At 41.6% G+C, this 26,422-nt stretch overlaps 1 protein-coding gene and 2 long non-coding RNA genes across 3 annotated transcripts; 2 read left to right on the top strand and 1 right to left on the bottom strand.

Moving 5' to 3' along the window:
• The first annotated feature begins 229 nt into the window (after window positions 1–229).
• On the top strand, window positions 230–10,275 carry LOC104950140 (pleckstrin homology-like domain family B member 1). Its single transcript, XM_010776627.1, has 8 exons — window positions 230–418; window positions 1,369–1,539; window positions 3,096–3,221; window positions 4,300–5,339; window positions 8,367–8,600; window positions 9,163–9,294; window positions 9,436–9,573; window positions 10,108–10,275. The coding sequence occupies exons 1-8, from the start codon at window positions 238–240 to the stop codon at window positions 10,273–10,275; spliced, it is 2,190 nt and encodes a 729-aa protein (XP_010774929.1). The 5' UTR covers window positions 230–237.
• Window positions 10,276–11,111: 836 nt separating this feature from the next.
• LOC104950142 (uncharacterized) lies at window positions 11,112–12,051 on the top strand. The gene is made up of 2 exons (XR_798890.1): window positions 11,112–11,269; window positions 11,374–12,051. It is a non-coding gene; the product is annotated as an uncharacterized lncRNA (long non-coding RNA).
• Window positions 12,052–16,748: 4,697 nt separating this feature from the next.
• On the bottom strand, window positions 16,749–26,137 carry LOC104950143 (uncharacterized). The gene is made up of 3 exons (XR_798891.1): window positions 26,127–26,137; window positions 17,379–17,383; window positions 16,749–16,968 (listed from the first exon to the last, which is right to left on the bottom strand). It is a non-coding gene; the product is annotated as an uncharacterized lncRNA (long non-coding RNA).
• Between the last annotated feature and the right edge of the window lie 285 nt (window positions 26,138–26,422).

Here is a 26,422-nt window from a genome sequence, read left to right as displayed (position 1 = left end):
GTGCGTTGAAGCTTGCCGGCGGGCGTGTCTGAAGCTCGACCAACAACCAATCACATTAATCTCCCGCCCCGGACACACAAGCACGCGGTTTGATTGGCTAGAGCTTGTACTGGCGTATGATTTGGTTGGCTGACGCTTCCGTCGAAGCTTGAAANCTTTAATACATGCTAGTTATCACTTTAAAGATTCAGGTATAAACTGGATTCCATACTTCACTGATGTAATATGTGAATATTGATGTGCAATGTCATCTGTATTTACATTATCTATTTGATATGGATTTTTCACAGGAAGCCATTCCTTTTGGACTTTAATGAGACAGGCAAGTCCCTGAAAGTCCAGGCAGAGCACCCCCACCTGGTTAGTTTGGGAAGTGGACGTTTGAGCACAGCTATCACGTTGCTGCCACTGCTGGAAGGTAAACACCTGTGTGTGTGTGTGTGTGTGTGTGTGTGTGTGTGTGTGTGTGTGTGTGTGTGTGTGTGTGTGTGTGTGTGTGTGTGTGTGTGTGTGTGTGTGTGTGTATTTTTTTTTCTTAGTAAAGTTGTGCACTACTTACTGTTTATAGATTTCCTAATATCCTTGTTGAATAGAACTTAATGAAACTTTATTAACAGCTTGTTCAATAAATAGTCTTGCCTTAGCATCCTGTACCATTAAACAGTGAAGGTGACTATAAGAGGAGCTAATAAGACATATGTAACCTATATTGTAAAATACTGTTTGTATTGAAGCTCTGACCTCTCTGTATTTCTGCGTTCTTTGTTTTTGTGAGCACCTAAAGACACCCTCATAATCAAATTATACAAAATAAGTCACTTTATCTGTAGTAAGTTAGAACAACACTTTTCATGAGTGATGAACTTGTACAAACTGATGACACCTTACCTTATAACCATGTTGTTGTTGCTAACACTGCCCCACAGTTGCAATTATACGGTACCCTTGTCTGGGATCTTCTTGCATTGAGCCCATAAACACCACAGAGGAAGAGAGGGTGTGACAGTAGTGAGAGACGTCTTCCTGGATTATCTTTGTGCTCCATCTCTGTGCTGTCACATAAGAAAAATAATGTTAAAGGTTAATTATATTGCACTCAGAAAGCAATATAAAAACAACTGATAGAAAATTACAACACAGAAAATAGTAGATGGCTATATTAACTCGTTCTGACACTATGCATTTCATCTGCCAGGCTAAGCACACCTCTTGTTTTTAGAAACTGCCGCATGTGCCCTTGACCCCTAAAATGACACCAGTAGGCTACCTCTAACTGCAACCTAAGAATACTTCACCGAAGTGTTAAAATAGCAGGTCCACACGGATCTCCTGTAACTGACGCTGGGAACATGTTTGCTGTTGTTGCAGGGAGGAACACGCTGGGCAGCGGGGCCACAGACATACCTGTGCAGGGCCTGGGCATCGCAGATCAGCACTGCTACATCGAAAACCAAGCAGGCAGCATCACGTTGCACCCATGTGGAAGCCAGTGCTCTGTCGATGGCCTTTCCATCACCAAACCCTATCGCCTGACTCAAGGTAGCACCGCCACAGCGTTAAGTGACTGATGCTAAATGAGTGTTGGTATTAAAGATGTTTTTTTACTAGCTTCCTGCATCAATAAAATAACTTGGTTTCCTTAGAAAAATAAAACAGGTTAGCCAATAGTATTGATTAGTACAGATGTGCGTATTGTGACTGCTATGGGCGGAAATTTAATAGCAGTTTTCATTTTTCAACAACAAAAAATAAAATGTTCAGTTTGTGCTGAAACGTCATGGTGTCCTGAGGTAAAAGGATTAGCTTCGTTTCTTTTTTTACCTGTGCTACCATAAGGTTTGAAGACTGTAGTTTTAAGTTTAATAGCCAAATAAATACAGTTTGCAATGGAATCCCATCAAATGTAGTCCCTGTCAAGTTTAGTTTATGACTAACTGCAAAACTATTGACATAACAAACGTTAGCATACTAGCATGCTACGCTAAGATGGTGATTGTAACTATATTGTCTGCTAAACACCAGAATGTTAGCATTGTCCAGCGTGTTAGCATGCTAATTTGAGCATTTAGCTCAAGGCACTGCAAATATCTTAAGAGCAGCTAGCATTTTTTTTATACTATTCTCGTGTTTAACCCTGTTATCTGTTGAATCACATTTATGTTTAGTCAGATATTTTATAATTAGCTTACTATCACACATAAACTAGGAGTTGCTGAGTATTAAATACAGTGAAGAAAAAGTGGACACAACACAGTCTGCACAACAACAAAGCAGTCCCATGTCTTTCCAGTAACATACACACTTGCCATGAAAAAAAGGCACAACAGTCCCACCCTCCTCAGTCCCCTCTCCATGGGATTAAGGGCCAGCAGCTCGACCAGAATGTCATTTGAAGCCGGGTGATCAGCCAGTGTGTGTGGAGGCAGCAGCTGCTCAACAAGAATACTTCAGGCTTGCTTCATTCACAGGACTCATGTCAGGATGGCATGTTATAAACAACCTGAGAAGAGAGGAAACTTCTTCATTTATATCATAAAGGACAATGTTGCAGCCCTATGGACCTTTGACTTCCATTTATAGGATGAAATAAAAGTTAAACTCCCTGTGGATTATCCAGACCTGGAAACAAATCTTCTGGGATTATATCAGGCAGGAATGCAGGGAGAGGAGAAGGAGATGATTTCACTTACTGGTTAATCACACGTGAGTTAAACTAGTTTGCTTTTCTGCCAGGTAAACAATCAACACACTTCCTGTAGTTGAATAATAGACAAATAGATGACATTAGTAGTGTGTTTGAACTTTGAGCTCTTTTCCATGCCTGTGTCACAATGTGGGTGACTCGTTTTCTACCACTTGCTTTCACTCTCAGATCTCCTCGTTTATCTAATGTCAAGATGAAATGTGGTTCAGCTTCAGGGCATTTTAAATAAATCTTCCAGATAAATAGGTCTACACACCCCCTATTGTTTTCTATCAATCAAAATATGTTGTGGCAGTGCTTTTTATGGTGGTGATAATACTCATCCTTTCTTAAAATGTTAACAAACTCATCACTGTCAGGTTTTTACCCACACTTTCTTTTCCCCTGGCAGGGTGCATGCTGTGTTTCGGTCAGTCTGTCTTTTTCCGCTTCAACCATCCAGAGGAGGCCCTGCGGATGAAGAGCATGCTGCCTGGAGGAAGCCAAGGACCTAACACCACGAGAACTCATATTACAGGTAAAGACCCAACTTAAATAATCATAAAACACCTATAGCACCAGATAGTAGCGTTCCTGTGATCCAGTCACTGGAAAAAACACAGAGATTGTGTTAAGTAATAATACTTAACAGGGATCCAGAAATAAACTGGTACGCATTAAATGTTTAACAGTTTCCTCTGTAGCTATTCTCGGCGGAACAAATACTTTGGCCTGAAGGATATTTAGACACAGTTGGTTACTCACCTTAGTGTACAACAAGTTTCATAAGTTCCCATTAATGCTGAACAACAATCGCACATCTGTTCTATGGCATTACAAAACATTGGCCTTTGGTTTGGATGACGTATTGCACATGCCTGACTTGTTAAGACTATCTGAGTTTTAGGGATTACTTCTTAACAAATGGTTACTTGACACATTGGTCATTATCCTTGGCGGGATGCAGAAATAGCTTTCTCAGGGCTAATTATCTGTGGCCTACATTGTGATCTAGTTCATTTAAATGTGTGGTTTTTGCTCTAGGTGTGACCCCATTGTGACAAATGATTGTTGTAACCTTTCTTTTTAGAGTTCCATTCATGTGGTGTAACATTGTTCTGGTACGTTAAGTGCTTTCACTGTTGCCTCGTGCCGTGGATGATATTTAGATTCCATTCTCCTCTGACCTTATTAGTTTGGCTGTCGGTGCCTGAACATACAGTTAGAGCCCACCACACCCTTTCCAGTGTGTATGACCCACTCTTTCCTGACCAGGCCCTGATTTGATCTGCTTTGAATGAAGTACACTGCTACAGCTTTTATATTTAGCATCTCTAGATCCCTGTAGGTTTACATCACTACTGAGGAGCACAACATCCCAATTGCTGGGTTCCTATAGGAGAACATCAGCTCTTAGACATTTACCATTATTTAAAGTGGGCCACCGGGACACTGGGTGGCTCCCCCTTTATCTAGCCAGTAGGACAAAGATGACACAGGACAGATCCCTCCCACTGTGTTTGTTTATGTGTGTTTTTGCAACTGTCTTCTCAAGTGTCCTCTTCCTTAACTCATCAGGAATGCTCACTCACAACCATTTCTGTCTCCCTTCCCAGATTCTCCCAGTGTCCTGAACGGGAACCATCAGTCTTATTCGAGCAATGGCGACTCCAAAATCAACAACAAAGCAAAGAATCTCCAGGACTCATCGGGGCTGAAGGCTGGATCTAGTAACCAGCCTTTTCATGAGCCCTCTCCTCCGAGGATGCTCAATGGGAGAAACGAAGAGGAGTCCATTTATGAGAACAGCAGCAGCTTTCAGGGCCAGAACCTCGGTAGCAAAACTCCTCCAGTACCTAGGCGTTCCCCTCACACCAACTACACTCCTGTCCCCCATCCACGGACCACACTCTCTGTGGCCTCAAGCGGTTCTAGTGGTGGTCAGAGGGCCCAGGAAAGCCCAAAGCTTCGTAGGAACTTAAGAGCCGAGGCCACATCAAGCCCAACACCTCTGAGCAAGGGGTCCGGGCAGGGCGCAGAGAACTATAGCCACAAACCATCCCCCATAAAGCTTTCCTCAACAGCTCCATCCAGCCCTCGAGTGCGAGGCTCCTCCCTACAGAAGAGATCCCCCAGTCCCAGGCGAGATCAACACCTCTCTAATGTGGAAGTCCCTCAGAGATTGAGGACCCCGGAGCCGATTGGTTCCAACAGCTTGAGAGAACTTCCTCCTCTCAGTCCTTATATGTCCAGCAGGGGTACTCAAGGATCGCAGGGCTCCACTTCAACCCTTGCATTACAGGGCCACCTCAAACTCGCATCTAATTCGAAAGCAGAAGCCATGCGGGCCATGTATGCCCAGGGTCCAATGTCCCTCTCTGGGCTGGAGAAGGAGCCGGGAGGAAAACAGTTAAGGTCCGGCCCGGGAAGTGCCATCGTGTCAGGCCTGGGTTCTCTGTCGGGATCTCCTCTCACTAGCCCTCGTAGCCAAAGAAAGACTTCCTGCATGACTATGAGGGAGCAGAGTCTCATGAAACCATATACCCGGGAACGCAAAAACAGCATCTCTGAGATAAGTGACAATGAGGACGAGTTGCTGGAATACCACCGATGGCAGAGAGAGGAGAGGATGCGTGAGCAGGAAATGGAGAAACAGGTAAGTGATCACCACTTTAGATATCGCTTTACAGTAGAAAACAATTTTACCATGACAGGTTTAGTTTAAATATAGGTGTAAACTTTGCTCAGGAATTCAAAAAGTATCAATTTTCTGTTAAAGGTTTTTTTTTAATGACGGTTGCTTATGCTATTTCCTGTTAATGAGTGGAATTTGTACATACCTTATTCTGCTATAACTTATTTTGGTCAATTTAACACCATAACAAGTTGACAGTTACAAAGCCACAGCTGTAACAGGGTATACAAAATGTTAGCAAAAAACATGATTTTAACCAGCATACACGGAGTCACAAACATGTGACAGTTAAGTGAAGGTGGTGAGAATGCTGGCATGGCAGACACCATGTCTGCATTCAGATATCTTGTTTAAATCTCCTGGCGTACGGCCACTTGCTCATCTCCCCAGAGCATTTCTGGCATGTTCAGCCCATGCACCCCGATGAACACGGGGTGAACATTCCTCCACATGTCTTAAGGTCCAGAGCCATGTGCCAGCTGCTTATTAATCAACACTATATTTATCAAGAGGACGAGCGGCTTTTACTTTCAAAGCTGCCCATGCTTGACTGAAAGCTTTTTATTATCTGAACCCACGCTAGCTCATAGACTGCATACTTGTTATCCATCCTCAGTCCACACCCACTACCCCCCCATCCCCATTCTTCAGCCCCCACCCCTGCCTACTTCTGACAGCTGAAGCGACCACAGAGGGTGGGGGTTCCCAGCCCTCCACAGACTATTCCAGGAACCAAAAGGTTTCTGGTAACAAATAAGAGAGTTACCGACAACGTGCATCTGAGTTGGACCGAGAGGTTTCAATGCTGTGGATGCACATTTGTGTTAAATCATAGAGTAGATAATGTAAGGCATTACCAAGTACATTTACAGATAAATTACTGATTCTTATTGGCCTAATGGTGGGGCGAAATGTTTTATCCACCATTATAATTTCCCCCATTACATGATTTTCATTTTGCATGCTTTGATATTATCCTGGATTCAAGTGGTAGTTCAAGTTTAAAACATGCAAGTCCTATTTTGTCAAACCAAGACCCTAATAATTAAACTGGGTAGAAAACTATACTGTACAGATTTGTAGCTGAAAGCTGAACATTTGAATGTTGGTTGAGGTTTCCAGGTTTTCAGTGATTCCTGGCTATTGGCTGTGATGTGCTATGTAGCTAATTAACAAATATGGTAGGCTATAATGATTTTAAGTCTTAATCTGTTTTTATGGTAAATTAATACCTGTGTACACAAATGACACAAGACACAAGAATGTAAATAGGCTAACCGATGTGTGAACAAAAGTTCCTGAATGTTACATTAAACTGAAAATGACCTCATCCACGTACCAAGGGATAATGTTCAGGTTTTTCTAGCTTCAAAATGAATGATATCCAGGCTCCAATTAAAGGAATTGTTTGGCATGGTGGTGAGGTAGGTTAAACTTTCTTGCCAGAAGTTAAATGAGAAGATTGATAGCACTCTCAGTCCATTAAGTTTGAAGCTAGAGCCAGGAGACGGTTAGCTTAGCTTAGCAAAAGGAAACAGCTAGCCTGGCTCTGTTAGTTAGCACCACTTATGTGATGTCATTTTATTTTAAATCTGTACAAATACAAAGATGATAAATATTAAGACAGACATGTACTATGAAGTGCAACATTTTTGATTTAGGATTAACAGATGAGATGCAATGTATACATTAGCTTTCTTGGCACTAGCTGTATACTTATAGATGAGAGAGACAAAGAGAGGATTTCCTCTCAGTGAAATGAATGGACTACTTTTGGCACCCGGCTCTCTCGGCACAGTAATGTCACTTTACTGAACCCTAGCTAAATCAAAATGTTGCACTTCATAGTACATATCTGTCTTAATATTTATCATCTTTGTATTTGTACAGATTTAAAATAAAATGACATATATCACATAAGTGGTGCTAACTAGCAGAGCCAGGCTAGCTGTTTCCTTTTGCTAAGCTAAGCTAACCGTCTCCTGGCTCTTTAAAAATACAAAAAATACAAAACGGACCATACAGCAGCAGCAAAAGTAAAGGGCAAAGCTAGAGAGGTGAGATGAGGGGAAACAGACTTCAAATATTTCTATTACTAAGATGGTTTTTGTTAATTGAGAATCAGAATACCTTTATTAGTCCCACAGAGGGAAAATGTACATTGTTGTAGATGTATAAGGTGAAAACTAAGAACAAATATTTCAATTGGAAAAAAACAGCAACATTTTATTAATAATAATGAGAGATGTTCATTTCAGCGTTACACTGTTTTTGCTCCTTCGAGTAACTGACCTGCAAATCCATGTAAAAGCAAAGGATTTAAACATTTTAATTAAAAGCCGAAATACACTTACTTGCAAAGAGTTACATGAGATCTTTCTGTTAAACTCAATGCTCATGAGAGTTGATGTGGTTATTTTTATTCAGTCTGACTAATTTAAATACCAGACAAAAGTGGGCTTGTGGTTGTGGACATAATGTGACGATACCACACATCAGGCACAAAAGTTCCCAGTCTTTATTCTAATTATTGTTTCACACACTGCTCTCTTATTTTGGTAGATAAAAGCAAGCATCCCATTGTTCGGGGTGATGGGAAACAACAGACCAGCCACAACTAGAACCATGTGGCATATGAAACAAATACAAAACACAATAAAGAACTATATTCTTTTACAGGGTAACATTTAAAACATGTCTGATCAGAAAACAACCAAAAGTCAGCAGTGTCTTACAAACATCGTTCTTTAAAATGACTACAGTCAGATTCTGATCTCATAAACTGCCTTGATAAACTTTACTATGAACCCCCCCCTGAGCGGCAAACTACGTTGGCCCTCCTGCTATCAGGTTACAGTTGTCCCGTGCCGGTGGCAGAGGGACAGCTGCCTAAATGGGACAATGTCAGACAAGGACACTTGCAGCGAATCTGCAATTTGATCTATAAAGTAGGACAGGCCCCGCTTATGTCTCCCATGTCTTCTGCAGGAGCGACAGAGGCTGGAGACCATCCTCCATCTGTGTGCAGACTATAACTACGAGGACAGTGCTGCAGAGCTGGCAGAGGTGGTGAGGAGTGGGCTACTGGGGAGCGATAGAGGACCCTCCAAAACAGCAGGGGGGCTGACCATTCAGGAAGTAGACAGACCCCAGAGGGTGAGGGAGAACGATGAGGAAACCCAGAGAGAGGAGTCCAGCAGCACAGAGAGCACACATCAAGAGGTAATGAACTGATTTATTATTATTGTTATTATTATTACATATTACACATCATTTAGCTGCCGCTTTTATCCAAAGCGAGTTACATTAAGTGCAAAAACCATAAAGAATCAAACTCTGAACAACAAGGAAAATGCAGATATATTCAAGTAAGTGCTGCTGGTGAATTAGTTAAAATTACTAAATTAACTCAAGTGCTTCGTTTAAAAAAATAAATAATTATATATATGTGAAGGCATGCTTTAGATTTATTTTGTATGTGTCGGTCTGATTAGTACAGAAGTTTTTTAGGGGAAACAAATTAAATAATATTCTGCATTAAATAAATTAAATAATATTCTGAATTTCAAGAGTAAAGAAAAAATGTTGAGATGAAGTCAAGCTTTGTGTATGTACTAACGCTGGTAGTTTGATTTGTTTACAACATTTTGAAACAGTAAATTCTTAACATTTGGACTGTAAAATAATTCCCAAATCCTGTCCTTTTTTCTTCTTATGGCCCACATACTCTCCCAAAGATTAGACATCTTATAGAAACATTTTTTTTTTTTGAATGTGCCCTCAGTGTGAAGATCTGTTCGCTGGTCAGGAGCACGTGTACCTGGAGGAGGAGAGGAGCAGGATCCTGGCCAGAGTTGATGACTTGAAGCACAGAGTCACTGAACTGGAGCTGCAGCTACAAGAGACCAAACAGGAGGTCAACATATACACATACACACATTCTAGCTTATAAGATCAACCCTGATAGCGAGAGGACTGGAATCCATTTCACCTGGAAGTATTTATTCAGCTCGACACGATTGTTGTTTTCAGACTCTGACTCCACATGTGTCTCTAGGTGGAGATGGAGCAAGCCCTGCTGCAGGCGGAGAAGCGGGCCGAGCATGAGCAGGTGGAGGCTGAAAATGATATCATCTCTAAGCTGCAGCTCAAGCTCAGCCAGCTGGACAAGGCCACCCAGAAGGAAAAGGACAAGGTGGGCACTCAGGACTAAACTATGTGACAAAATAAATACTGTCCGACTGCTCCGAGCTGTCTGCCTTTTTCGTACGGTTTGCACGCGAATGTTCTTGAACATCTGTGTTTGACTTTTTAAGAACTCACTCGTTCCTGTATGTGCAAATATGTGCCTCAGATATAAACTGAGATGCACTGCTTACAACACAAAACTCTCCTCTCTCGGGAGGTGGGGCATGTTTCCATGCATCAGGCTGGATATGCCCAAGACTCAAATGCTGTATTAGATGTGCTGCATACACCTTTTCATTTCCCTCCAGTTCGAAAATGAGCATAATATGTCCTCTTTAACAAATGTGTGAAGCATTGTGATCCCTATAACACCTGCCAACCTAACCTCAGCTTCAATCCTCTAATACTTTAACTGCGTTATCTTTAAAGCTTGGCTGCAAAGATTTGTGTTGTGTGTGTTTTTCTTTTTTTATTCTACTTGGGGTTGTGCGTGAATGTGGACCCAACTGTTGCGTATGTGTGTGTTTCTATGTGTTTTTAGGGGAGGGCTAATGTGTCGGCTGAGAGGAAGGCCCTGGAAAAGCAGAGGAATGAGTACAATGAGCTGAAGAGGCAGATTGATAAGTGCCCCTTGTCTCTAAGGGAACAGTTACAGGAGCAGCTCAGCAGGGTCAGTGTTCTCACGCAGCCCACTGTCTGGCAACTGTGAGTTATAATATACCAGTTCTGGAAGATCTGCACAGAATCCTCTGCAGACAAAACACTGACTCTGTTTTGAAGCATTCGGAGATACGGCCAGTCCACACGGCGGCGTGCGTTGACGCTTCCCGTTCACTTAGAATGGGGTGACGTCACTTTTCGCTGAACTGCATTGTGGGAAGCGACGCGGAGCTTTGCTGGCGTGGCTCGCTGCAAAAGTTGAGCAATGTTCAACTTTTGAAGCCTCGGCAGAAGCGTCAGCCAATCGAATCATATGCCAGTACAAAGTCTACAGCCATCAAAACCCGCTGCTTGTGTGTCAGGGCGCGGGAGATTCATTCGTGATTGGTTGTCTGGTCGAGTTTCAGCACGCCGCCAGCAAGGCTTCAAGCACCGCCGCTACGTGTGGACGGGCCGTACTTTTACGGCCCGCCACACAGCTGCGTGCGTGAAGCTTGCCATTCTCTTGAAATGGGGCTACGTCAGCTTTTGCGAACTGCATTGTGGGAGAGCGAGCGGAGCTTGTGCTNTTAAATATGCAAATTAGCCATTATCTCATCAAATATGTGCATATTTTAACACATTTCAGGAATCGAAATCTGAACTTTGGATAAAGCCAGGTTCAAAATTCTTGAATTTTGAACCTGGCTTTATCCAAAGTTCAGATTTCGATTCCTGAAATGTGTTAAAATATGCACATATTTGATGAGATAATGGCTAATTTGCATATTTAAACATGCTATTTCAGAAAACTTGTAATACAAAAGACAATTGTCTTATTGTAAGTAATTAACTGGAGAAATTTCTAGCTGATACCTTTAAGTTAAAAAAATTACCCTATTCACCTGGGGTGTCTCGCCTTAAGTGAAGATGAGCATGAATATTGATATTTGGATCAACTTGATCTTTTTTATTAGGAGGACTATCGGCGCACAGTAACTGAGATCGATGAGAAGGAATACATCAGTCTGAAGATCATAGTTTCTGAGCTCAGAAATCAATATGTAAGTTATTATTTCTATTTCTCATATAATATTTGTTTGACTCAATGGAAGTATTTCAACAGTAAGCTGTATTTTCCACATGGTCTCTTTTATTTTCTGTGAAGGTAACGTTACACGACATGATCCTGAAGAACATAGAGAAGATCAGGAAGCCTAGAAGCAGTAATACTGAAGCGTTGTACTGATGTTCACACAGCCATCTCTGCCTCCACCCTATCATGCCTGTTGAGCTGCAGTAGCCCTCGTCCGCAGGACTACAACTCAACTTTCACCTACAGTACAATCATCACCACCCAGTACAAGGACAAAGCATCCATACATGGACACATGTTTTTGTTTTAAATGTAAAATATTGTTCTTGTTTGAAACCCTTTGAAGGAAAATGGGGAAATAGATCATAGACGACAAAAAGCTCTATGTATTTTAATTTTAATTAAACATTTCGTCCTCAGCTCCATTTATATATCTTAAAATAATTCAAAGCAAAGTGGTTTGTTTCATGTCCCCTGCTTTCCTGAATTTTCCTTTTATTTAAGTCTTCTATTTGACTCTTACACCATCTTTCTTGTTGCACATCCATTATAGTCTTGAGGATACGCAACACGAAAGCTGTTTTATTTTTTTCTCCGAATGTTATACATTACACAGTATAATGGTAACATCTGAATACTAAGCAGGTTTTAGTTCTACATGCTTATTAGTTTTCAGTGAAAATTCCCGAGTCACCAAAGCATCTCTTATGTTAAGGCATTGATGTTACTGAATAAAACCTTTTGATAAAATAACTACTTCTGGCATTTATGTTTTTGTTTAATATATATCCTTTTGGATATATGATGAAGATAGTTTTATAGACACATGTAAAGAGGTTTTAATTAAACGTTCATACTGTAGTTATGGGTTTAGGCCATAGTTTAGGCATACAGTAAAAAAACATGTAGCTATGTTTTCTCTAGACCTGCAGATGTCACTGTTGCTCTCTTTACATTAGCAGAAGACACAAGGCTATAAGCACACTGGGGTAATAACCAACATATACTGTTTTTATCCAAGATTGAGATCATTTTATATTGTGCAATTTTCTTTGCAATAAATGCACATTTATCTAAATAAAAACGTTTATATTGTTAAATGCCTTGACATTTGGATGTAAAGCTATCTGTTGATTATACATGCTTGGAGTTTGGGTCAATATTCTGTAGAAAAAAAGTTCAATCACATCCTGAATAATTGTTGAATGCAGTATCTTAAGAAGAAGCTGTAATAATACATCCATTAAAATGAAGGCACTAAAACAAAGGACTCTTAGTAGTAAAGATTCAAACACTGCCTTATCATTTAAAAGTCAACTGATGTAAACAGGGTAGTGTTGCTCAATGTTTCTGACGCAGTTGTAGTGCCTGTCCCCCCTCTCTGTCTGTTTTACCCTCCCACAATCTAGCCTGCTCTAGAGCGTCACCATATAGATATGGCTTCATGTGATAAGCAGCGGAAACACTTAACAGGGACCGCATAGATAAGAAAACACACTTCGGATTTGCAGTTGGGAAATGTCACTATCCACAATGATTATGTCACCAAGAGATTTCTCACATTGACCCTGTCTACGGTATTGTGCCAAGCTAAATTAAACCACATTGGCATAAAATAGCATAGCAGACTAAATCTTACATTTTTGAAAATGACAATATATAACTTTGGTATTTTAAGAAATGTACATGATAGGAAATAATGTACATTGTTTTATCATTACAATGACTTAAATTGACATCTAATTGCCCTCAGTTTACAATATTATAAGCACGCTTCCAGAGGTTCGTCTTTCTCTGCAATCCTGTTGATCTCACGTACATCCTTTAATAGCCCGAACAATGTGTTTCTTTTAGAGCCTGAAAAAACACGTGTTGTCTGTTACGTATTCTGCCCCTTGACCCTCCATGTCCCACCCGAGAGCGCATGGCTGTGGTGAAAGGCTGTGTCACTATGGGACTGCCGAGTGAAGGGAGCATGCTCTGGTTAATATGTAATGGTTGTTCCTGAAAGAGAATTAATCAGTATTATTCTGAAACATTCGGAGAAATCCAATTGGGAAGCCCAGCAATAGTAAAATAAGCACAATTCTTTATAGGAAACAAATGGTTATAAAACAGTTTTTATTACATCATTTATTGATCCTTTTGCTGATGAAGCACTTTTGTTTTCTGAATTTCAAACTACGTTTGTATAAAAATCTTTAGACTATCCAATAGAAGAGCCTCCAATGTAGAGCCCTTTTCAGGGAGAAAAGACAGTTGACCAGACCTTGAAGGCCGAATTTTAAACAAAAATGAAACATAATTTTATTTCACTTTACTGTCTGCATCTAAATTGTTGAGCCTGTTGGCCTAGTTTAGCATAAAGATTTGAAACATGGGGGGAAAACTATCTTGGCTTTATTCAGAAGTGAAAAAATCAGCCAACCAGCACCTTTGAAGTTCACTTAATACATATTTCATCTTCTTTGCTTAATCTATACTAAAACCAAGAGTAAAAGGTAACTTGAGGTTTCACCATGAGGTTGATAACCAACTAGCGTATTGCCAAAAAATTGCCTGGACTGATGAAAATAAGAGATTTATATAGATCGTCTTGGACTTTTGGAGGAATTGGTATACATTTTGCCACTCTACTGACATTTTATAGACCAAATGACTTAATGACTTATAAAAAGAACATAATCTGCAGATTATCAACAATGAAAATCGCTTAAAAGGTAGGGTAGAAACCAGCTCGAGTGCGTTAGAACTTGAAAAGTACACAACTGGAAAAAATCTGCCCCTTCCTTCAGATTTCCTGCCATAACGCCACAAACAAACTAAACAAATGCCTTATGATTCACTAACAAACACAATGTGGTTTGCAAATACAAAACACCATCTACAAACTAATGCATTTAGTTTTGCAAAGAAAAAACGTATCTATCAAAGAAACACATACAATTTTTCTAATAAATCATGTTTCAGAGACAAATTCAGCATAGATTTTACAAGTACACAACTTGTTTTTACAACTACAACACTTTTTTTGTACAAGTACAAAACTTTGTTTTCTTCTCACGGCGGAATATTACTGCCAAAAGTCACGTGACTCACTCACGTGACTTTTGGCAGTAATATTCCGCCGTGGCATGCTCACTCACACATACTCCACGGCATCAGGGGGCGCTACTGAGTCCATTGGGAAGGCGGGAGGTTGAGGGTTGAGCAGAGCATGGAACAGCCCTTGCCAGCAGGTGTTTCTAGTGATCTAGCGATCTGGGTCAGTGTTATAGTGATAATATTATAAACAAGTTGAATTTAGCGATCACAATGAAAACAGCCAAGACACATATTGAGCCCAGAAAATGAATTTTATTAGGGCTGTAAATATAATAAGCCTTTCACTAAAATGGACAACATTGTAACTAAGGAGATTTAAACTATCCAACGATTATGCACTCCGTCAATCAGCTGCTCTTCATTTTCTTTCCTGCTATATTCAATGAGTGATACAAATATTTTTTACCACAAGTTCTTAATACAACTGACACTGTTGGACTTGGTATTAGTTGACTGCTACCAATAAAATGAAGTACTTTACTGTGTACTTTTTGAGTAATCCTCTGTCAGAGTCCCCTCCATAGTACATAATGCATGTTTTCTGCTATCTTTGATGAATGATAAGAATAGAATGTTACCATTAGTTCTTAATGAAATTGATACTGTTAGACTTTGTATTAGTAAGCCTACTAACAATACATTGAAGTACTTTTACTGTGTATTTTTTGAGAAATACTCTGTCAAAGTCCCCTGCTGAGAACAAAATCAAGCCACTTCTGCTAAGTTTGATGAGGGAATTATGTTTTGTTGCCATTAATTCTTTGTGAGATTGATCCTGTTGGACTCAGTACTACTGAAACTACCCCCACAAGTACTATGAAGTACTTATCGTGTACTTTTCCAGTAATCCTCTGTCAATGTCCCCTCCTGAGTACAATAATGCATGTTTTTCTTTTAATAAGCGTTAAAAAAACATTTCTTCCTGAGACTCATATTGTTGGACAGAGTATTTTAAGAGGATGGTAGACATTGTAACATCTTGGTGAATACAAGATCTTTGAATACAGAGATCACGTGGATGACGTAATGCATGTGTGCATGTAAGCGCCAGTTGGAAATAAAGATGGACACTCGGAATGAGAGAAGTAGTCCGCTACATCTGTTTATGTAGACACTTACATGTCCATAGGACAGAATATTACAGACATGATATCAGCAATAGGCCTACTTCCTGTCAGTACATTTGTCCACCTTGGAAAGTCTTTAGAGTCTGGCCTGGATAGCTGGTCACAAATATCCTTCAGCAAAGTGACACACTCTGTCACATGGTTGCCCTCTTATGATGCTGCTGTCTTTTAATATATAATTATTCCTCTGCCAGTAGTTCGTACCTCGCAGATTCTTCAGTCTCATCAGCCTCATCCTTCCATCAGTCCCAGTCAACGCCTCCAGCACACTTCCAGTGTCCGACATTCTCCTGATGCTGTAAGGGTGATGCCCCATGTTCACAAAATGACACCTCTAAAGTCTGAGTGCCAAGGACCTCATATTATGTCTGTCATTAATGTTACATCACCCATTATAACAATTTTCTTTCCTTTTTTCTCTTCTCTTAACTGAATAGTCCTGTCTTTAAGTATAACCCAATGTAAAGTCCTTTTCCTGCACCATTTTAAGGCTTCATAGCAGGCATTTTTACTGCAGTGTTTGGAGATATTACACAATCAATGGCCCAGAATTGTACTTTATAAACTATGAATCTTGTAATCTTGTAGTGCTTGAAGAAATACAACTGGTTAAGCCGGCCAGGTTATATTATGCCTTTTTTGGAGCCCTTTTTTGCAATATTTATTAAAATGTCACAAGTTATTTAAACAAACCACTATCTAAGGATAACAAGCAACCATAAAACGCCCTTTATCTAGAGAGCCATTGAAGCCCATGAAGAATTTATCCTTCCACAAATCTTTTCAACTGCTGTATTAATAAAATTGCCACGTGTTTTCAAATTCAAGTTAAGGCACTATCTGTGTAAACCATTTAAAAATATTCTTCATTTACAGTATTTTACAAGTGTTCAGAAAGACTGCATCAATTATATGCTAAATATATATAATATCAATATTGTTATTAACTTCAACCAAAGTCAATTTAAATAGCGGGCAAAAATGGGTTAATTGCCATGGATGTGGTGTTTGATATAGTTTACGTTCAATTTTAACTATTTTAGGCAGAAAAACTTATATTGACTAAACCTTTTTTAATAGTTTACTATAATTTAGAAAGGTTTTTGTGAGAAATAATTTCAAAAGTAAACTTCTTTTTCATTTGAAATTTGAAATGTTTGCACACAACATTATTAAGTAATACATTTTTATACATTTTTTAAATTATGAATCCATTTATTGTATTTCCTTGAGGCTGGGGAAGATATCCAGCATGTGGTTCAACATGTAATACAAGTAAGTATATGTACAACATGGAAAAGTAATAAAATAAGTTTAATAGGATGTGGATTTATTTTACACAATCAAACAAATATAATTTAGCTCTGACCTTCCCAAAAACATTTTGTTGAATTGGACACATTCAAAGCTGACATGCAATGACTGGGACTGCATACTATGAGATACGTGAAGCATGTTATGTGACGAGAGGGAGTTTGGTAACTGTTACAAAATGCTGGTTTGGTCTAAGTCGGGGGTGACTAAGGCTGGTGACTTCTCAGCCTGTGGCTTTGGACCCGATTTTAACACGGGACATTTGTAACGTAAAGGGAGAAAAGTCATAAGAAAACGAAGAGATGTATGCCTCAGACAGGAGGTGTTTTTGTCCCGGTGAAAGGTACTATTACAAATACTAACACAAATGATAGTTTCGGTCGCTACTCACATAAGTAATACACAAATAGTCCAGATAGGACAGTAACAAAATAAAAAGAACGTAACTAGTTTATACTAGTTTCCCCCCCCCTTCACAGCATCCGGTAAAGAACACAATGGAATGTCATATGACCACGGATTTGGGTTTACGAAGACTTTCGTGACAACGCAGATGTGAATGACATGGTAAAAGAATAGAAACGACCAAAGGGAAACGTATAGATTACTCCAAATAATAAGAGTTCGCGAAGTTCGGTGGTCCCGACTAAACTGTCTGATACAACTTTGATAGGAAAAGTGTGATTCAACTTTGAAGGCTATAAAACCTACTGACACCCACCCATGCAAAGATACCGGAGTCCTGTGTCCGACAGGGTCTTAATCGCTATACTCAGCACACTTTCACCTAAAAACTTTCCGCAAAGGCGGCTACGGATGGTGTTTGAAAGTAGACGGGTCCGGGATAGAACCATATATTCGAAACGATAAAAACACTGATAGCGCGTGAGAACGTCTGAATGAGACTGATGAGACCACTCTGTACGATGGAAACTTCCAGAGTTTATTATTGGTCTTCTGTTGCGACGGATCGAAAGTGGTAAATAATAAATAATGAGAGTACATGTACGAAATGTCATAACTTGCTCAAATTTATTAGGTGTTGGTATTGAGGGATGTCGGGCAGCTATTAAGTAACTGTACGCGGGCGACTTTACATAGACGCCCGACTGCTGATACGGCTCTACCCGTCAGACAATTCATTTTCGCGGCGTTTTCCCTCAATACTTGCAACCACATGTCGACTGCTGAGCCCCCTATGACCTTAGAACGGTTTAGGAGACAAACCGTAGATTGACACCGACTTCTAGACCCGAGGACGGTCTCTAGGTTGGAACAGACGAGTTGACTTCCGTTCATACATAACAGAGAGACGCTGTAGACGAAGCAACTCCGCCCACTCCGAGCTGCGTGCTACGGGGCGTGGACTCGGTCAAGAAAACACCCGGGTGGCCTTGGACCGCGCTGTGTCAGCCAGCCGAGAAGTGAGCACTCTAACTGGGGTTACAGGAGGTAAAAAAACTCGAGGAGAAAGTGAAACTAGCTCATCTCCCTACCCCTGGGCAGATGCACAACGGTCCCTTAGCCCTTATCGCAGACCGAGAACTCAAACTATCACAATACCGACCGCAACGTAGGTATGGATTTGGGACTGTGTTGAAGACCCATCCTGAGAAGGTAGAGACTGAACAGATACGGACAGATGAGACATCTGATCAATTCGAGAATGTGAACGGACCACGGGAATTGCTCCCGGATGAAAACAAATTTTAGTTAAACTGTTGCCATTTGTAGGAGGACATAAGTGGACGAGAGGAAACGTATCAACTGAGAGACATAGACGGATTTGTCTAGCTTTCGTACCTGGACGCCGGTTTATCACCAGACGTCGCGAATTCATTGACGACACAACGAGAGTCGTTACCGTAATCCTCAGACCGACCTTATTGACTCTGTAGTCGAGAACCCAGATAGAATTTGGCACTGAGAAATACCAGGGAATATCGAGTTTAGTCGTAATGGTCCCAGATTTGGACGTAGATGACTCTGGATCTCTGTCCTCACAGTAGTAGTAGTAAGTAGCGTTGAAAGACAAAGATGCGCACAGTGCGACGAAAACCAGGTCTAAATGCACGAAAACGACATGTACTAGGAGAAGAACGGTGTACGTACTGTACAGTTGGAGGAGACCGACCCGTGACGCGTAACGGTACTGGTGCCCCTGAAAGGTGTAGACATCGTACTGACGCTAGTCTACTGGGGGGGTAAGTCTACTACCGACACCGAAACAAACTACCCACGTAACCAACTACTCCCCTGAATACCCCACTCTACCCAAAACAGAAGACGGAAAACAATGAGGAGTTACGGTAAATGGGGGAGAGACTCCAGACAACGACGGAAAAAAATTAGTGACCTGACAGACCGGTCTAACTGACGAAAAAGGCTCGCAGTTTAGGAACAGATTGACTAGGAGAGTCGATCCTGACCACAGAGAGTTGGGGTGATGCTCGGCCAGAAATAATTGATGCAGCGCCCTCACGAGCATAAACGTCAAAAGACGAATCCCGTAATGTTACGTCATTACTTTCGCAGATGTCGGAGCAAACCAACCGACGTGAGAGACTAAACTTACAACGCGAGAAGTATATAGTGCAAGAAAGATCCGTGTTTCATGCAAAGTTCACACCGAAAATGGCTGTCACATGACGACAGATACCACGCAGCCTATTTTAGGTACTGGGGCCATTTTAGAGCAGACGAAGTAGCCGGGGTACGCGATCAGTCGCACAAGTGGACCAATCGAAGAACGATTCTACTCCAACGACCGGTCAGACTTAGAGAGCTTGGACGATAGGTAGCGAAGGGTCAGGACTCCGAAACGTTTCAGCCTTACGAAGTCCACAACCTACCACCTGCATCGCGAGCCTCCTCGCAATCGTAAGCGGACATTCGACAAAACAAAAACAACTCCTACACCTCCGACACGGCGGCCCGCGACGTCCGAAGGCAGCAGCAGATTGTAGAGCGGCGAATCGTCGGCAATTGAAAGGTGTGAGAGAAAGGTTGAAGTTGGATCGAGAAATGGCGACGGGTGAAGACTGGTGGTACAGCAACATTCGCATTTCATTATGCTGTCAAATCTCGTACCATAATGAAATAAGTCGAAAATGAGAGGTACAGTAAACCATCATCGTACTGGTCAGACAGGTGTAGCCAGAGAGCAATCGAGATAGGTTATTTCGTTTGTCGAATTGTGTGTGATAGGAAGTCCGTTTCACTGTGGTGGGAACACTGAGAACAACCGAAGAATACCGCCGAACGACAGAAATTATACTAATAAAGAGACGAGGAAACGTAAGGAGAGTCTAGAAGGTAGTCAGGTCAGNAAGACCAGACGAGCCGCTGCATTCTGGATGAGCTGCAGAGGTCGGATGGCACATGCAGGTAGACCAGCCAGGAGGGAGTTGCAGTAGTCTAGGCGTGAGATGACGAGAGCCTGGACCAGAACCTGCGTTGCTTTCTGGGTCGGCTGGGGACGTATCCTCCTGATGTTGTAAAGAGTGTTTCTGCAGCAGCGGGTTGTAGCAGCGATGTTTGCAGTGAAGGACAGGTTGTTATCTAGGGTCACACCCAGATTCCTTGCAGTCTGAGTCGGGGAAACAACAGAGGGGCCGATGTTGATTGTTAGGTCAAGAGTGGGACAATCTTTTCCAGGAAGGAAAAGCAGTTCAGTCTTGTCAAGGTTGAGCTTGAGGTGGTGAGCAGACATCCACTGAGAGATGTCTGCTAGACAAGCAGAGATGCGTGCGACGACCTGGTTGTCTGAGCGGGGAAAGGACAGAATTAGTTGGGTGTCGTCAGCATAGCAGTGGTATGAAAAACCATGCGGGCTAATGACTGATCCGAGCGAGTTTGTGTACAGAGAGAAGAGGAGGGGACCAAGAACAGAGCCCTGAGGGACCCCTGTAGTTAATTGACAAGGGTCGGACTTGGACCCTCTCCAAGTTACCCTGTAGGTGCGGTCTTTGAGGTATGAGGTGAGGAGGGAAAGTGCAGATAAATTACACCATCTCTCCAAACAATAAATGTTTTCAGATATGATGACTTTAAAGGCAAAAGTATAGGATTCACTTCATTTTATACTCGTCCAACGTCTGTAAAAATCGTTAGAATAGAGGTAGGAATGAAAAACAGGACTTTTTGATGTATGTTAGTGCCACTGAAGTTGAGATAGCTGCGAGAGTATGGGAAAAAATACAAATTTTGAGGAAATTAATTTTATTTAACCACCTGTAATGTCACTTGGGTATATTGTTAACTAATATAAATCATCTTAAAACTTCCCCAGTCAATTAGATTGAATCCCTCACTCTTAACCAAAGGGTTTCACTTAGGGACCGTCAATAGATTACATGTTGAATGATAACAATGTTATTTATTCATTTTTTATTACTGATGTGTCATGAATTGATTTCACACAAATATCCTATTAGATCATTTCAGATTTTTCAATGGCTTCTATGTCATGTGACCCAGTGACTCTAAGTCCATACCAGAAATTATACCTGCATTGGGCTAATAAAATAAACCTATTTGTATTAGTTTTTCATGATTCTTCTATTTATATGAATATTTGTATGATCTAAATAATGTTTATTTTATTGAAAAGGCTCTCATGTCATCTGATCAGGTGAATTAAAGTCTGCTCTCCCTCTATATCTCTCTGGTCAAGTAAAGAAGACATAAAAGCTTGGTGCATTATTCTACTTATTCCTTAATGTCTCACCAGTCTGTCTGCCAGGAAGTGACCACATCAGCCCATTAGCACACCAACACATGACTATGGCATCAAATGTCTGAGCTCATTGTCGCTCCATGCTGACATCACTGATCAATTAAAATTCATGAAAAACCATCCACAGCTGTTTTGCTCCAATTTTAGCCCTGGCTGAGACAACAGGGCGTTTTATCTTCGTCTGATGTCACTCCAGACGAAGCCGCCGCGTGAAGCCACACATATCTGACAATCCCGTCCTGTGTGAGAGTCTCAGAGGACCCAGTGACACGGGGAACAGACCGTCCCCTCTGTTCCCCGCTGACACTGGACCCCTCTCGCTCTGCCGTCAGCCCACTGCCTGTCAACACTGGCCCTCTTTGAGCCACGCAGTCAGACACAGGACAGGAGAGTGGGCAGGCTAATGTGTCTCTCGCTGTCTGACACACACACACATGTGCACACACACATGCTTCTGCTCCCACAAGCCTCAGTGATTTGACGTACACACCCAGGCCGGAGAATAGTTTTAGTGCTTGCAAATGCAGGGCCTTCCACTGTAACCTGTGATTATGGGAGCAGTTATGCCCTTCAGAGTTGCCATGAGCTTCTGAAAATAGACACCGCCAGCCACACAGTCTGGGCTGCTACTTTTAAAGAGAAATGATTTCTGCTCAGAATGAACACTGACAAAACAGATTACATTTGACATTGTAAAAGGTCCATAAAATAAAAGAGAGTGTAACTTTATTAAGGTGGACACACAGATAGTCAGAAAACTATTTAAAACACAACAGTGCTGCAAACACAACTTACTTAACGGAGAGGCATGCAGCTCTTACCATTTTTTCTTCTCCTACAGAGTCCAGACAACAGCTAGTTCCATGATGAGTGTGAATTGTGTTAATCCTTAAAGCAATGTCCACATAATTGTTTACGTCTTGCTCCTAGCTTTCTTCATTCACCTACTGAGTTCCTCTGCTATTTCCCTCCTCCCCATCCCGGTGCAGAGTTACAGAGGGGGAACCGCCGTCGGCACTGCCCTCTGAAATATGCAATTACATCTCCCCAAAGAACATGTTCCTTATTGACTCCCTCCCTTGGCAGATAAACCCTTCAACTTCAATTTCAAAAACACCCCGTATTAAGAGAGGAGTTGGGGGTTAAAGTCCAGATCCTCCTCAGAGAGTCCTTAAGTTGTATTCACTCCTACAGGGTTTACATTTCAGGATTCAAAGATCAGACGGACCACACCAGATGATCAGAGGAGGCTGCAGACCCCTTAAATGCTCCTTAGCGTTGGTAATACAGACACATCCAAGGTGGAAATACAAATAAGTGTAGGAGTAAGGAGATGGAAAAGACCTCTGACTTCCTGCTCTGATGTAACAGATTTGAAAACGGGTATTTCCGATCTGGAAAACTCTTTATGATAATATGACAAAGTATAGATGATTATATTGTGTCTACTGTGCTTTAAACATCCATGATGATGGGATAGAGAAACACCAAGATCCACAGGAAGTGGGCGAACACGTGTGAGCCATCTTTCCAGAAGTCCCACAGGAACGACTTGGAACTATTATACAGTCAGAGAGAAAGAGAGAGTGGGAGAAAGACTCCACTATTGATCTCTCAAGGCTTTTCCCATGGTCGGCGGCCAGAGAGGAGATGGAGGAAGTGAAGGAGATGATGAGTCACTGAGGAGAATAAAAACAAACAAGAGGCAAACTAAGTAACCAGATGGACTTGGAGCAGTGATGATGTGGAGGTTACAGCTGAGGGGGTGAAACATTCCTGCATGTCATTTAAATGTGGATTTTAAATCTACACTAGTCAATCTAGCGAAAGCAAGCAAGTAACATTATTATAACAAATGGAGGAGGATACAAGTTCCCCGTTACAAGAGTATTTGCTCACTGCAGCGTCAGCATGTATGCTTTACTGATCGCACTGATGTGAGGATTTCTTCTGGTTCTTGAGTCATGTGTCTGGTTCAGAATGTAGAGTTTTTCGTACACTCTTTCATACTGTCTAAAGCTGTGGAGCAGAAGGATGCCCTGACATGACGGTAGACAGGTGGTCAAGTTACTCGAGTAGCCTGTGGGTCATTTGGGAGTCTCCAAACATCCCAGTCTTCTGCTAGTCTAATGCACTCGACCACCACTTTCCCCAGACACCTTGTTATGTCCGTCAGCCCTTCACCCCGTGGCTTTCCTGCACCTCGTCTTTCCTCGGATGCCCAGTGCATGTTGGTATTTTGCCTTTGACCTCTTTGTTTTTTAAATGTGTACGAACCTCTGTTACATCAATTTGCGAATCACGTCAAGCCTTTCACCTCTACTAACTGGTTAAAAAACCGTCTCCACCACACAACTTTAGGATCCCTGAGCTGTGTGTTGTGGGGTGAGTGGACACCCAGCAGGACTAAAAACAAAACCTCTCAAAGGGTGGATGTTTTCCCTCATACCTCTGGGAAACCAAACCTGGAGAGGAGATCAGAATCACCATGGAAACAGCTGAATGAAACCCGCCACAGACAGGTGGAAGCATGCTCAAAATGCTTTGGCAGGATACAGTCAGAGACGCAGATAACATTCCCTAAAGTTGAAGAATGTGTAAAAGTCTAATGAGAAACAGATTTAGCTTTCCTTCTCGCATTAGTCCAGGTAACAGGGACTTCAGTGCCCTGAAACCCTGTCTGCACTTCCTCTCAGGAGTGCACACATCCTCCTTCTTCCGCTAACATTGACAGGCCATAACATGACCTCTTGACCCGTAACTGAATTGTGGAGCTTGTTGTGGCTTGGAGGAATGCTGCATGAATGTGAGACTCAAATCAGGATAAGAAAGACACTCATCCGGAGGCAGCAGTGTGATGACAGTCTGATTCACAGATGAGTTATACAGATTATCATCATCTACAAAGAAAGACCCAGATATTTGGAGGACATTGGTGTCACGTTTTTGCAACAGGAAAGAAAACAATGCTGTTATTCAGCCACAAATGAACGATGTGTGCACATGAATGCCATTTCAATCTTCTTATCTGATTCAACACCCATATTCTCATATATTGCATCCATCACACAGTACAGAGATCCAACTTGTGTCATGAGATCAGCCTTAAACCACCTCGATGGAGCACTCTCCCAGACAGACAAGAGCAAAAACTAAGAACAGAAATCTGTGCATATTAAGATTTTATTTTCCTTTTTATCCTCTGCCTACTTTTTTCTGTCTCAACCAAGACAATGCACATGCAAACAAGTCATAATCATATGGCATATTTGACCTGTTTCCCTTGTTACACAGAAATTAGATTAGAGTAGATATACATAATATATATAAATGCATCACATTGCAGGGTTTTTAGGCACTTTAAAGTAAAAAATCTACTCACCGAGGCTTGTGTTTACCTCACACTCTTGTCAGGTGAAATACTGGACCAGTCTATAACTCCAACTACATTTCTGGACGCGTGAGCCCTGAAGGCAGCCGGATCTCACACACATAAAAATGCCCATTCAGAGAAGGCTGGGCTTGGCTCCTAAACTCTCTTTTCCACCTGCTCTGTAGTGGTGAAGTTATACATTGGCACGCAATAAGGATAATGAATGTATGTGACCTCTCTCACACACGTTGAGTGGGTCGTGTCAGGCTGAAAACCATGGGTGTAAACTGCCACAATAGCTCCATTATCTCTTTCTCTCTCCCACTCTCTCTGCTTCTCGTTGCACCACACACACACACACACACACACACACACACACACACACACACACACACACACACACACACACACACACACGCTCAAGCAAACATTTTTGTTTCTCATTACCAGAGCTGGCGATGAACATCTTCTTGTCTGTGGGATGGTTCAGTCCAAAGATTAGAAACACAGCAGACGAGGCGTCTTCCCAAGTGTTCATGAGAAAAAGTCTCTCTCCTAGAGGATGGAAATATGCTGTCAGCTCTTCCCTGCTGTTGGGACAGTTTCAAGTGAAACAGTCAGATCCTCCACACACACGTTTCTGCCGGGTCCACCCCTCTGCCCGGCCCTTTTCCCTCTAACCACTTATCATTTATTTTTCGCATTCTTTCTTACATCCCCCTGTGATTCCCACAAGCTAGATGTGTTCTCTTCTCAGATGTACAGACTGTACCTAATAAAAAGGGCCTGTTTTCCTCTCCGCATTTATTTGATTCTTACATTGCCCCGTGATTCCCACAAGTTAGATTTGTTCTCTTCTCAAATGTACAGACTGTACCCAGTATACACTTGAACTCCTTAACTCCCTTCAGGTTACTTTTTTGTTCCTTTCATTAGTCCATTAGCTGTAATTAACAAAACATGGAAAAGCAGTCAAGATGACATCACTTCAGACTCATGAAGGGATAGATTGAGAGATGCACAAGTGACCGATTTTCTCTCAAGTCAACAATGTCTGTCACTTTACAGAAAGTAGTTCCTGCCTTAAATTACATATATATTGTAAAACCACAGAGAAAGCAGAGGATAACTGAAAAAACCTCAGCATATCTGTTTGTTTTCCACTTACAGCTGAGAGGAGAAGGTTCATTTAGAGCCGTTGACAGAGTGCCAATCAGGAAATTATAGTTATCACACAGGGTTTTTTCCTCACAGGCTGGAATTTTTTGCCCGGCTGTCGGTGTTGGACACGTTGTCAAGGCCTGAGTAATTGGTTCAGCCTGTCCTGGGCTCAGTTCAAACCCGATGCGTCATGCTGCTTTTGCCACTAATAAAACAGTGGAAGCTGACAGAAATACCTGCAGGCTCTCCCCCTTCTTTGCCTAATGGCTTTGGGTGATTATTTTAGGTGGATATGTCTGAAAC

This window comes from Notothenia coriiceps, unplaced genomic scaffold (assembly GCF_000735185.1).
Source record: "Notothenia coriiceps isolate Sejong01 unplaced genomic scaffold, NC01 NC01_scaffold00017075, whole genome shotgun sequence".
NCBI lineage: Eukaryota > Metazoa > Chordata > Actinopteri > Perciformes > Nototheniidae > Notothenia > Notothenia coriiceps.
The sequence above is the reverse complement of the archived record's forward strand: the minus strand, read 5'-3'. Positions and strand labels throughout refer to the sequence as shown.